The sequence below is a fragment of the Athene noctua genome, chromosome 3, assembly GCF_965140245.1.
Source record: "Athene noctua chromosome 3, bAthNoc1.hap1.1, whole genome shotgun sequence".
In the NCBI taxonomy this organism is placed as follows: domain Eukaryota; kingdom Metazoa; phylum Chordata; class Aves; order Strigiformes; family Strigidae; genus Athene; species Athene noctua.
Window position 1 is genome coordinate 33,431,756 of NC_134039.1, and position 12,542 is coordinate 33,444,297.

The 12,542-nt window shown below is 49.7% G+C and overlaps 1 protein-coding gene across 3 annotated transcripts; it reads right to left on the bottom strand.

Moving 5' to 3' along the window:
* Positions 1–692: 692 nt before the first annotated feature.
* ARHGDIB (Rho GDP dissociation inhibitor beta) lies at positions 693–11,746 on the bottom strand. 3 transcript variants are annotated; one of them, XM_074901450.1, is made up of 7 exons: positions 11,647–11,746; positions 9,408–9,464; positions 5,594–5,782; positions 4,927–5,010; positions 3,980–4,056; positions 2,430–2,493; positions 693–1,489 (listed from the first exon to the last, which is right to left on the bottom strand). In XM_074901450.1, exons 1-7 carry the CDS (start codon positions 11,660–11,662, stop codon positions 1,290–1,292), a joined length of 687 nt encoding a protein of 228 aa, XP_074757551.1. In that variant the 5' UTR covers positions 11,663–11,746; the 3' UTR covers positions 693–1,289. The 3 variants fall into 3 exon arrangements, with proteins under 3 accessions (XP_074757551.1, XP_074757552.1, XP_074757553.1); XM_074901451.1 differs by lacking the exon at positions 9,408–9,464 and having other exon boundaries at positions 11,647–11,743; XM_074901452.1 differs by lacking the exons at positions 9,408–9,464; positions 11,647–11,746 and adding an exon at positions 6,334–6,690.
* Between the last annotated feature and the right edge of the window lie 796 nt (positions 11,747–12,542).

Below are 12,542 nucleotides of genomic sequence, written 5' to 3' on the forward strand. Positions count from 1 at the left end.
TCCAGACCTCTCCTCTGCAAGAAACACGTCAGCTGCTGTGTGGGCCCACAGGCACTCCTAGGGCTGTGGGAAGGGAGCATCTGGCCCAGGGCAAAGCCTTCAGCTCCTGAGATAAGCGTCTGGCTGGGAGAGAGCCTGTCCTGCTGTGCAGACACCAGCCTTGGAAAGCCTCACTAACATTGCTGCCAGCACATCCTCCCCCACAGCAGACATCTTGCAGCACCCCAGCTGGGTAAGAACATCCCTCTGTGCAGGAGGAGCCCCTGCACTTCTCCAAGTGCTGTGTCCCAGAGGCTGATGTTTCCTTGTGTCTGGCCAGCAGGCCAGCTACTGGAAAACGTAGTTCTTGCATTGGCTCTGGCCATGGGGAACAACTGCCATGGTAAGCATTAAACATGAGAAGGCCATGATATAGCTCCCTGGGACTCATTCAGTTGCCACCCGGGGTGAGAGGTGGGGGCTGTCAAGCCCTGGAGCGTAGCCCCCTCATGGGCCACACTTTGGGCTTCAAAGAAGGATCCATGAAACCCCTGAAGGGAGCAGCTCTGCAATAATTTGCCTATTGAGTTAGACTGGTATTTTGAAGGAGGAGGGCTATTTCCCTGATGAAACATGCTCTTAAGCCCTCCTATAATACACTCTCCACATACACACCACTGAAAAACACACTCTAGAAAAGAACATGACACTCATGCAGAAAAGAAGAAAGAAACTGTGTTTATTCTTGGGACACTGAAATCTTGTTACAGCATCTAGCTGCATTCCCCCTGACTGGTTTTGCCTGCACAAGGATGGATTTTAAAGGGGTAGGGCACCAGATACAGACCAGGAGACCATCAGAGGAGGTAACCATTTACAATGAGTCAGAGCACATGGCAAGTGTAACTCAGATATGGATTTTCCAGGGACCAGTCCGCCCTGCCAGGTGATCTTGTTTCCTAGAAAAGGCACTTCCGGGACCGGAGTTGGTACAAGAGAGATGGAGGCAGCAGAAGGAAGTACTGGGAGAGAGGGAGGGAGATGCCTCCCAATTTAATCCATTATTTGTCATGACGGGGCAGTGGTGAGAACAGACAGATTATTTTCAGTGTATCAGAAGAAGCAGTAAAGGCCACCTGCAGGCCTGTGCATCAACCAAGGCTGGCACAGAGCCCTGGCACCCATGGGAAGGGCTGCCAGGGCTGTGGCTGGCCATGGAGGCAGGAAGGAGCAGCGTGGTGGGCATGGCCCACCTGGAGACTGGTGCAGGAGGCAAGGGGATGGGAAGGGGGAAGGCAAATGGGCTGAACTCATTCTGTCCATTCCTTCTTGATGGACAGGTTCCACTCCCAGGTGAGATGGTCATGCTTGTCATCATCTGTGAAGAAAGACTTGTTGTGGTAGGTGCCTCGAGCCAGCATACCCTTAGGAGCCTCCTCAATAGGCGTCAGGAACTCGTACTCCTCTGGCCGTGGGCCGTAGCTGCCAACCATGAATGTGGCTTTGTCCACTAGGAGAAAACAATCCACAAGAGATGAGCCCCTCAGGTGGGGAATGATAAAGGACAGAAGAGGCCACAGATCACAGACAAAAAGGAGATAGTGGGGAGAGAAACAGCCAGTCCACGTCAGCAAGGGGAATGGAATCAGTGGAAAAAGCAAGTTAGTGAAGCACAAGGACAGCTGGAAGGATAAACAGATGGATAGGCAGATGGACAGGCAACTCAGTCTGTACCCTCTCACATATATATGCTGCTGGAAGAGAGTGGATACACTCAGCATATGGCTCAAGATCTCTCTTGATCCCCTGCTGCTTCTCTTTTCTGGTGAGAAGCCACCACTTACGTGTGCTGAATGGGAAACTGGAGCCTTAGAGGTGGCTGCGTGCGAAAATGCATGTGGGATGTTTGTGTGTGCAAAACGGCGCTTCCCTCTGCCTTGTCCAGACAGGGAAGCACTCCATAGAGTAGAGGCCATGGAAAAACACAGGGGTCTGCACACAGCAGGAAGCTTTGTAGAGCAGCTCTGAATTTTTACCAAGTGTATCCAGAAGAGCTTTCAGGAGGTAGAAAGCTCCACACAGGCTGAGCCACTCTTTACAGGGGTTGGAGGGGAGGTGAAGAACTCTGTATGGAGAGGAAATCTGTGGCAAGCACTGTCTAGGCAGTGTCTCTGGGGACTTTGCTGCTGCAGACAGCTGTGTAGCATACAAATACCAGAGGTGGCTCATATTGAGTTCACACAGGAACAGAAAACAGTTGGCCTGGGTGATGCAGAGTGCAGGCTAACGCACTCTGCTGAGAAGTCTCACATCCTGTGTAGTGGCACAGGTGGGGCCATGGGACTAGGGGAGGTTCTGTCCCAGCCCAGAGCTGCAGGAACATTTCTTTGAGCAGAGGAAACACAGGGGTAGAAGCACTGGTGTGCACGGCACAGAGGACTCTTACTCACCCTTCACCCCTGTCCGATAGGTGTGCTGCACATATTTCAGTCCCGACACAATGTCCCTGTTTACCTGCAAGAAGTGACCAGAAGTAAGTGTCAAGGGAAGGGTTTTGGTTCTGTACCCGCTGTTTTTCTCTCTCCTTAAGACGTACCCATCTTGGCTCCCTACGTCACTGCTCTCAGGCTCAGCCCAGGACACATTGTGGGGAGTCCTAACACTTCTCCATAGGCATCTGGAGACCTACAGCATCCTCTGTGCATCTCCTGTACTTCCCCATCCTTTCCCTGACTTTGAAGCTGACTGGAGCATATCAGTCAGCTTCACAAGACAGGCTGATGAGGACAAAGAAAAGTGAAGCAGGGAGTTCCTGGTTAATAATTTCCATATTGAAAACCAGACATGGGTGACTAGAGTCATCTCTCCAGCACAAAGTGGTGGGCAAGATTAGCTGAGCACTCTCAGCTGTCCTCTAAGATCCATGGGGAGCTGGCAAGTTTCTTCTCAAGAGACAGAAGGACACAGTTTTGTTGATAATCTTTCCTCAAATGTCCTATGGATAGCTAGGATGTATCCCTCGCTGTTCCTGTCCAACATACACTGCCTCCCCACAGCACTACTCAATCTGGAAACAAGACCGGCAGATCCTTTTACATCCCAGGGGAGAATTCACATGGTGCCAGCTCTTACCAGCTTTGGGACTGAGGGAGGGAGTTAGAACAACTTGTCTGGCTCCAGGTGTCTCCTGTCAACAGGGCTCAGACACAAATATTTCATAGCACAAAGGAGAGCTGGAGGTGTCTCTGGAGACAAAGTCATCTCTGAAACAGCATGTGAGCCTCAGAGAAGAAGGGATATCTTGCCTACAGAACCCACAACACTAACATTTTCCCTCCTCTGTTTCAGGAGAACCATCCTCCATCCCTTTTTGCCTTCTCTGCCAAAGCCAGCTTTGCCTGCAGCAACCATGTGGAGTTGATCACTTCAGTGCTGGATGCCACACTGCAGTGTGGCCAAGTTTCATTTTCAGCTGGAAACAGAAGAAATGGCTGACACACTTGTTAATGGGAGAGGAGGAGAAATGAGTCCATTTGGGTATATCATGATCCAGAAGAACTCAGGTATCTTCAGCCAAATGTTACAGCATTAAATGTTTTTTTATGCATACATGAAGCCCAGCAATGCAGACTGAATTAGTGCTTCATACAAAGCCACTATCTCTTCTTCTCCCTATACATTTCCACTTTGTGTGAATTAGAGGTTTTCTGGTGGCTAAAAATCCAAGCCAAACTCAGCCAAAACTCCCCATCTGGCTTCCAAATCACCTGCTATTCACCACTGTGGGTGGACAGAAAGCAACCTCTTCCAAGGGGCGAGCAAAAAGGAATTCCCTGGAAAGACCTGGTCCCTTGTTGGGTAGAAGGACACTTGAAGTTCAGGGAGCTCTACAAGGGCCCAGCTTTTGGGCAGCCATGCTGCCCATCTCTAGATATCAGATAGACTTCTGGTGACTGGACTCAGTAACTGATAAGAAGCAATAGGAAGGAAAACAACTCACTCTGAAGTGGATCTTAACTCTGTATTCCACTCCTTCCTTTAATACAAAGGTCTCTTTCTTGAGTGCTTCAAGGTCACCTGTAAGGAGGGGATCAAGGTGTTAGCTAGAGGTGTTACAGCAAGAAGAGACCACATGTGGTGGGATGGGGCTGGGATGGTGCTGGAGGTAAGCATCCCTTTGAAGGATGGCACACCTGTAAAATGAGTACACAGAGGTCTATATAAGCAACTGCACTGAGAGAGCACATATACAGAAACGCCTGGGTGTATGTATGTGCCTGTGTCCACATCTATGAAGATAACTAAATAAATAAATAAACAAAGGTCTGGGCACATATACACAAAGATGTTTATCATCAGACTGGTTGCTGGGCATCTGCAGGAATGTGTGCCGGCTTGTCAATGCCCAGCCCTGGCCTGGGTGAGTGGAGCATGTTTTGCAGCTCCTGCACGGCTTGCAAGGGCTGCCCAGGCTCTGGAGGGCTCTGTGTGGTTTTGGTTGAACAGGAAGCCTCTCTGCTTCTCTGGGCCCAGCTTCCTCTCTCTGCAGAAAAGCCCATATAAGGTGAAGCCTGGTTCTTTCCCCATGCCCCCAGGAGCCGGAACTGCAGTATTGCTTGATTCTAAAGTTTCAAAACAGCCCGTTACCCAAATGCACGCACACCGCTTGTGCTCATGAGGCCTCACTGAAAGCAGATGAAGGCAGGAGAAACCCAGAAGCTCCTAGAGCAGTCTAGAGGTCAAGAAAAAGACCCTTGATATTTTCCTCTGTTACATCTCCTTTTCTTTTAATACATATATACCTTAAAATATGAAACAGGGCTAAGATGCCCTCGGAGTTCCTCTAAACCCACTGTAGCATCCCAAGGACAAACTCCCTTTCAATTTCAAGCATGCCAGGGCCTTTGCTTGTTCCCCTTTGTGCCTAAGGACAGAGTCTGTGCCTACCTGTAAGGTCCATAGTGATCGGTCCTGGAGCAGAGTCACATACCAGGGTGAGTCGGGTGACCACCACATTGGGAGCTGTTGGGTCTGCAGGTAGAAAAGTCAGGGGGAACTGTCAGTTTACAAAATTAAATGCAGGGGGAGGGGAAAAACACTGAAGAAATGGGGTTGCTTTCCCCACACAGAAACTGCAGTTCATGAAACACCCAGTAATGCTAGACTTCTCTTAGCACAATAGGACCACGCCAACTACCCCAGTCTTTCAACATGGATCTCTCCAGCCTTCATCCCAATACCTAGAGGAGGTCTTTCCACTATAGGATACTCTCCTCTTAAGATCATTCTGATCTGCAAAACCCCTTTTCAGCATAGGCTGGTCCCCTCATGTTTCTAACCCCTCAGGTGTCCTCCAAGGCCCACACACCTCCCACCACAAGTCCCTTTCTAATGCCAGCACTCCGTAGTAACCTTGCATCTAATGCTCAGAGCATCTTCCTTGCTTGCTTTACATGCATCTCTCTACCTGCCCATCCCAAGTCCTCCAGCAGAAGCAGTGCATGTGCCTGGTCAAACAAGCTTCCTCTTCTTTGAGACCACCTTGCTCCATCCCCACAGCACACTGTCACAATGCATCTCCCCAGTCCTTTCCTATCAGCGTGCCCCAGCCTACCTACTACCACAGGTCCATCTCCCAGCAGGGACTTCTTGTACTTAGCAAGGCTTTCATCATCCTTGTCTAACTCTTGCAGCTCCTGCAGTGTTTTTTGAGGAGGAGGTTTGTAGTTGAGTTTCCCATCCAGCTCATCATCATCTTCCTCCACATGAGGTTCTTGGGTCTTCTCAGTCATGGTCGCTTGGTCTGTGTAACAGAGGAGGAGACAGTCAATGGGATTGCTCCAAAGGGGACTAGCATCCCCAGGGGCACTCAATCTGGGCACAGCACGGCTCAGTCTCCCACGCAGGCAGGCACCCGCCCAGCGCCAAATGTAGCAGGATCATTACAGGCAAATAGCAATGGTGATCGGCTGCGATTCTGACACTGCCATGCTGATATTCTGGCTCAAACACAATGCCCCTGTGCTCCCACTCCTCTCCCTGAAGGCACCACACGCACATGCAGACCTACACTATTCTTCCCTCCTGGGGAGGAGGTGCAGGAGTGGAGGCTGAAACTGGAGTGATTTATAGCCACTCTGCAGCACAGTTGCTGACCAGCAACACTGCAATTACAAGCCACTGTACAAGGTTTCAGCATTCACCAGCTATCTTGCACAGAGCCACTGCCACACACTGACATGAACAAAGCCAAGGCCAGAGGTTTGTCTCACCCTCTCCTAAGGGGTTAAAAACCACTGTCAAGCAGCATTTCATACAAAGATCAAATATATGACAGCAACTCCCTTCTATTACCAAGTTATCTTTGTAATAGAAGCCCTCAAGGAAACGCGCCCACTAGAGTCAAGCTGCTGGCATTTCCAGTGCTTGCTCCCAGGAACAGCTCACTTCACGCACGGATCAGGTCTCCTTCCAGCTGAGGAAGGAAGAGTGATGGTGACTGCATCCAGCCCAGCTGCAGAGCAGTCCTGTATGCCTGCGCTGAATCAGTGGGGCTTCTCAGCGAGGAAAGGCAGGACAGCTGGAGCCTGCAGCCACGCAGCCAGGATGGCTGGGACATGCACTGCTGAATGCAGGAGGGCAGCAAAGCTTCTTAAGTGGCATCCCAAATGGGAGCCAGAGCAGGGAGAGATCAACTGATGGGCAGCCAGGCAGAGGGCAGGGAATGGGGAACAGGAGACAGAGGCAGGAGAGGTGAGCAGTGCTGTGCCAGGTCCCCCTTAGTCAGCTGCCTGCCTCATGGAGCCAGCCGCATGCTCTTGGCCACTTCCTCACTCTTCAGAGAAAGGCTGAAAAACAGAGCAGTGCCCTGGTGCAGTGACGGTGTCCTTTGCCATTTTGTCACAAGGAGATTTGGTCAAGCTACACAGATCATTCAGTTCACTTCAGCTTATCCTTACATTAAGTCCTTTTCAGAAGCTGTCCCTGCTAAAAATTCCCCTCTTGTCTGCTTATTTGCAATTTCCCCAGCAAACCCTTTTATCCCTCTCTGCAGCTGTGGCCTTAACATTTTCCTCTCCTCCCAAAAGTTAAATTGGGAGCTACTGGGATAGTTTTCTCATTGGTTAAAACAGAAAGGAAATAATAATAATAAATATATATATATATATATATATGCAACAGTTCATGGTGAATCAGCAAGCATCACTGGGCAGCAGTGAGTAATAAGCAGACCTCCCAGTGCAATCCCAGCATGGGTGAGACCAGTGGAAAAAAATTCAAGGAGGGGTATATTGGAATGTTACAGAGGGACAGAAAAGAACCAAGCAGCACAGGAACAAGACAGCTCAGTTGGGCATGCTAATGGACAACAGCTCTGATGCAAGAATACTTTGCAATGGCATTTTGTGGTGAGTCAAGAACTAGTGCAGAGTGGGCAGCCGGGAGATAAAAGGGAATTCCAACTCAAATGGACGGGAAAAAAAGCATGTCCCAGCAGCTGAATAACCTTGTCTGAGTTCACACTCATCCCTAGGAGTGCTCTATATCATGGAAAAGGCCCTGAATTTGTCCTCATGAGGAAGGAAACCAGAAGCTCCCTCATGAAAATAATGACTGCTCATGCCCCACTGCTCTGCAGCCTCAGCACAGTCAGCTTACAAAGCCTCACAATCCCCTCAGTGCCATCCCATACTCGGCACAGGAAGAGGACATGATGAACTATGGCAGCCACCACCAGGTCTTGCCTTCCACTTGGGCTCCAGCTGCAAATCTGAGTCACTTCCACTCTCCCGAGCTCTCTCGCGATACTAGGCTGCATCTGTTACCACTATACTCACAGAGCAGAGCTGCCTGTCTGCCCCTGTCCTCCACAGGGGTTTTGTGTTTTATCACAGGAGAGGGAGAGAGTCAGGCACTGGAGAGTGAGCGATCTGTGGCCACACGCAGAGAAAAGGCAGAGCGCCAGGGCTGGACCAGCAGGTTGTTTCCCATCACTCAGACCTTCCCTTTGCATCACACATGCTGCAGAGACATTCCCTGCCAGCCTGTGGGAGTGGCTCACTTGAGGGGGGATGCTTTCAGGCTCTGAAAACCTCCCGGAGAGGTGGACAGGCAGCCTGTTGTGTCAAACAGCAAAAGCCTGAGTTGAACAGGACCAGCCAGGCTGTTTGGGCTGAACAGCCCCCGGTTCACACGCATCTCAGGATGGCACTGATCAGACCCAGTTCCAGCATTTCTTCCCAGATTGTGGACCTGACCCTGCCTTCCTGCCAAATTCCCAGGCAGGAGGTGACTGACCAAGACAAAAGCTCACATCTCAGCTGCCCCTGACTTTACTCACTCTAGCTCCGGGACTGGTCTCCTCTGCAAGCCGAGACATGCTACTGGGCTCAGGCACCAGTGCTTCCCCAGAGTGAGCATGTCAGTGCCCAACTGCCGGGGTTCCTGGGCTCCTGTGTCACTGCTCAGGCCAAGGGCTGGGCTAAGATGGAGACTCCCACATGGCCACGAGCTTCATTAAAAACTGAAAACCCTATAAATGTAAGAAGAAATCTGGGTGATTTGTGCCTTGCCCCACCACATTTTTCTTGCTTTCCTGCAGCCCCAACCCACAGTTGTGTGTCGGCACCTGTGCCTCTGAGGCCTGGCAGCACCCACAAAGCAGCAAAGAAAGGGGTAGAAGCAGTGCTAGGGACTGACTCCCTGCCAGAGAGATGGTTGCAGGAGGCGAAGGAGGAATCATGCCCTGCCGAAGACTTCGAGCGTCTCTGAGCTGGGTTCTACCCGTGCCGGGGGTGGATGGCTGCCCTCACACCTGCTGCAGAAAGCTGGAGGAGGGGGGGGGGGGGGCAACGGAAGTGGATGGTGGGCGCCTCCTCGGCCCCCCCATACCACCACAGGGCACGAAGAGGGGTGTCACAGGGGCAGCATTTTATTTGCTCTCCCTCTGTGCATCACTCCCCCAAAACACCCCCTGACCGACAGCTTATCTCCAGGAAGCGGGTTTGGCAGGGAGGAAGCAATTTTCCACGATGAGGGAGTAAGTTACTGGCCCCACCAGCACCTCCGGACCTGACGTCCCCATCCCACCCCCTGGGGTGTGAGGGCAAAAGGGGGAGCCCATTGCCTAGCCACCCCCGGGGACCGCCGGGTACCACCCCGCAGGGTTACACCCGCCGTCACCCCCCGGGCCCCCTCCGCCACCATGGGGGCTGCCTCCCCTTCCTCTGCCCCATCACAGCGCAGAGCCTAACTTCCCCCTCGGATGCAGGCAAGGCCCTGCCCGTCTCCCCGGGCAAGGCTGGGCAACGGAGCCAGCCGCCGGGAACAAAGGCGCAAAGTTGCGCAGCGCCGGGGGTGAGCCCACTCCTCTACCTCTACCCCTGCGCGGCTCCCCCCGTCCTCCCCTCGCCTGGGCTGGTACTCACCAGCTGAGCGGCGCCTGCGGCTGGGGTCCTCCTCCGCTCTCAGCGCTGAGCTTTCAGCTTTGGCAGTTGGAGCAGGAAGGAAGTTGGTGAGGAGAGGAAAAAAAAATAACACTCACACGCAAAAAAAAAAAAAAAAAAAAAAAGGCAGCCGCCACTGCCGCCGCCACCACCACCACCAGCCCACTGGCAGAGGAAGCTCTGCGCGGCTCCGCATGCTGCAGCGCTCCACCGGCTACCGGCCCCGCTTTGTTTGCGCGCCCGCCCGCCCCGTGCTGCGCTCTTTTTGCGCAGGGATGCGCAGGGCTTTGTCTGCGGATCTGAGCCCGACTGGGGACGCGGGAATGCTTCCCGTGCGCGGCTGTCGGTGCCTGCTGCTGTGCCTGGGAGCGAGGTCTTTGTTTTTTAAGCCTTGGCTTTTATTTTTATTATTTCCCTGATGTAATTAAGGTCAATTTCAAAAGCTGGCCCTGATTTATACCGATTAAAATAAGTGGAGAATCAGGTTGAGTGTATTCCTGCATATGTGGGGGGATATGGGGGTGTGCAAATGGGGTTTATTACTGATGAACCTCATTTTTCCTGGTTAAGACGTGCTACCTGCTGCACTTAATCAGCTAATTCTTCCCAACTCCCAGCCATTTTCACACAAGCAGTTTCAAAGATCAGTTACTTCAAGAACAAGCTCTCGTTTCCCAGGGTGCTTAAATGTACAGAAAGATTTTACACCACTTCCTTTCTGAAATACCAGCAGATTTTCTCTTTCTTTTCCACTCATGGAGTGCCTGCTTAGTTCTTCAGTCACATAAATCCTTCACACGCATGATCCTCAGTGCACAACAAATTAGATCACTGGTTTGCAACCAACAAATCTGGATCTGCAATGGCTGGTAGACTGCTCTTAATGCATTTGCAAAAGCAAAATAAGCAAAGCAAATCTATTGTCACTGGGCTTAAATTCACTGACCCAGGTTCATATGTCCATTAGAAAGCATTTATCGACCGCAAATTTTTAAAGGTTCCAAACGACTGAGTAAGAGGGGTCTCCTTCAGGGATGGACAGACCTCAGAATTGAGGGGGACTGATTTTCCCAGCTTACCACTGCTTTCATTTAGGCTGTGTGTGGCACTTTTATTCTGATCTCATGCATTTCAAGGATCAAACGGAGCATATGTCTGCCTGGCAATGGATTTCCATTTAAGAGGGGCTGCAGCCTCAGAAACATTTTAAGTTTCCATGAATTAGCTTCACCACCAAGAGAAATTATTTTATTCTCTGCTGCTCTTTTTCACTCCTACGCTAACCCTCCCCATGGCCAGTGCAAGATAACTGAGCTCAATACAGCACTGAGCTGAGTTTAAAATGTACCTGGCAAAAACATGTAAGCAAATACATAAGTATATACTGATGAGCTTTAAACCCAGATGTGTTTTCCAATCCTTGATCATGATGGCCAAATATGGCTAAACCCTTGTGCCAGCACAAGGGAAGGGACTATGTGGGATAGTGATGGGGAAAGGGCCGAGAAAATTCTTTCAATGACAGTGCCACATTATGGTGGCTCAAATTGTTCATGTGAACAGCCCTAGAATGGGAAAGGTGTGAAGAGCTGGATGTGTTAATTATGGGGAGCTTTGAGGAAATGGTCTTGTTAAGCAGCCCCTGTGTCTTTTACATCAACTTCTTGTCTTGGTTCCTGTGCTGTCTGGACTCTCTCTGATTTCAGTAGGCTTCCTAATTTGTACTGAGAGACCAGAACACCCTTTGGGCTGGAAGGGTGTGTGGATTGAGGTTACCATTTGCTCATGGCTTGGCTTGCGATTTCCTTGAGCTTAGTGGCTATGTACAGAGACAACAGGGCAATCATAGCCTCTAGCTTTATTACGATCATTTTTGCTGAAGGATAGTAGGGTTTAGCTTTCTCTCATTTTTTTTCAGTTGGAGATAAGTACGAGACTGCCTGTGTCTTCATGTAAATATTTGCACACTATTTTTAAATGTGTGTGAGCAAACATCAAGACCAATATATCCACAAATGTGTACAGAGGTATAGCAATGTATAACTGTGTGCCACCACAGGTATGTATATTCAGCCTATATTGGCACGTCTGCCTATCATGCAGGAGAAACAGATTTTACTCCTAGATTAGAAATTAGCAAGTATGCAATAATGGGCAAATCATGTTATTGCTCTGTGCTTCATCCTCCTATTGGTAAGACAGGTGAGAAGGATTTACAGACCTTGGATATGCACCATGCCAAGCAGATGGGAGCTTAGAAACCAGGTATCATCCTTTGGGTCAGCATATCCAACATCCCTCTGGGGAACCACATCACTGATCTGCTGGAAGAAAGGCAGGTTTTGAACCACATTGGAGCAAATCCCTACCACCAAGTATTTAATCTCTGACAAACTGATGCCATGCAAATGTAGATCATCTCTTGGCAGACATTGTCCAACCCCAGCAAATTCTTGTGTCTGTGACAGGAGGAGGCAAGGACAACAGCCAGAGTATACCTCCTTTATTGCAAAAGAAACAGTAATATTTCAAATGTTTTTTTTCATTGGAAAATAATATTTACTTTGACCCCACTGATCACAGCTGGTTGTACAATTAGTTGACCACATGTAATGTGTGATCAGCCACTAGTGTGTAAACTTATTTCAATAGACAAAAGCTTATGCAAATTTTTAAATGCATATCCTTCAACTACACAGTCTCACAGTCTTTACTCTCGACAGTCATATACTTTCTGTAGCACCTTATTGGACCCAGCAAATCTTGGGATTTCTTAAAAATCGTAAGATTAAAAAAAAATTAGGCAAGGCATTTTTTTTCTGCTTCAGTTTGGATTGCTGCCATAAGCTGTCCAGCATTTCTGGATTTGAATCTTTCAGACTGGTGGTATATTGCTGCTGCATGCTATTAAGTGTCATCTCCATCTTCTGCAGAAGAGGTGGCTGTTTTTTAAGAAAGGAACTATTTTATAGCCTTTAGAAGTGAATAATTCAGGAAACCCTCACCTGTGAAAATCCTTAACTTTCACCTACTCTTAATTTCCAAAACAGTCTAATTTGGAGCTGAAACTTCCCAGGCTGGAAGCTCTGAGGGGAAAAATAAAAAGATACTTCAGTC

Coding starts and splice junctions, on each gene's coding strand:
- ARHGDIB (XM_074901450.1), bottom strand. Junction 5,011..5,593: donor AGATGGACCTGTGGTAGTAG/GTAGGCTGGGGC, acceptor TTCTACCTGCAG/ACCCAACAGCTCCCAATGTG. Junction 2,494..3,979: donor GAGTTAAGATCCACTTCAGA/GTGAGTTGTTTT, acceptor CACTTCTTGCAG/GTAAACAGGGACATTGTGTC.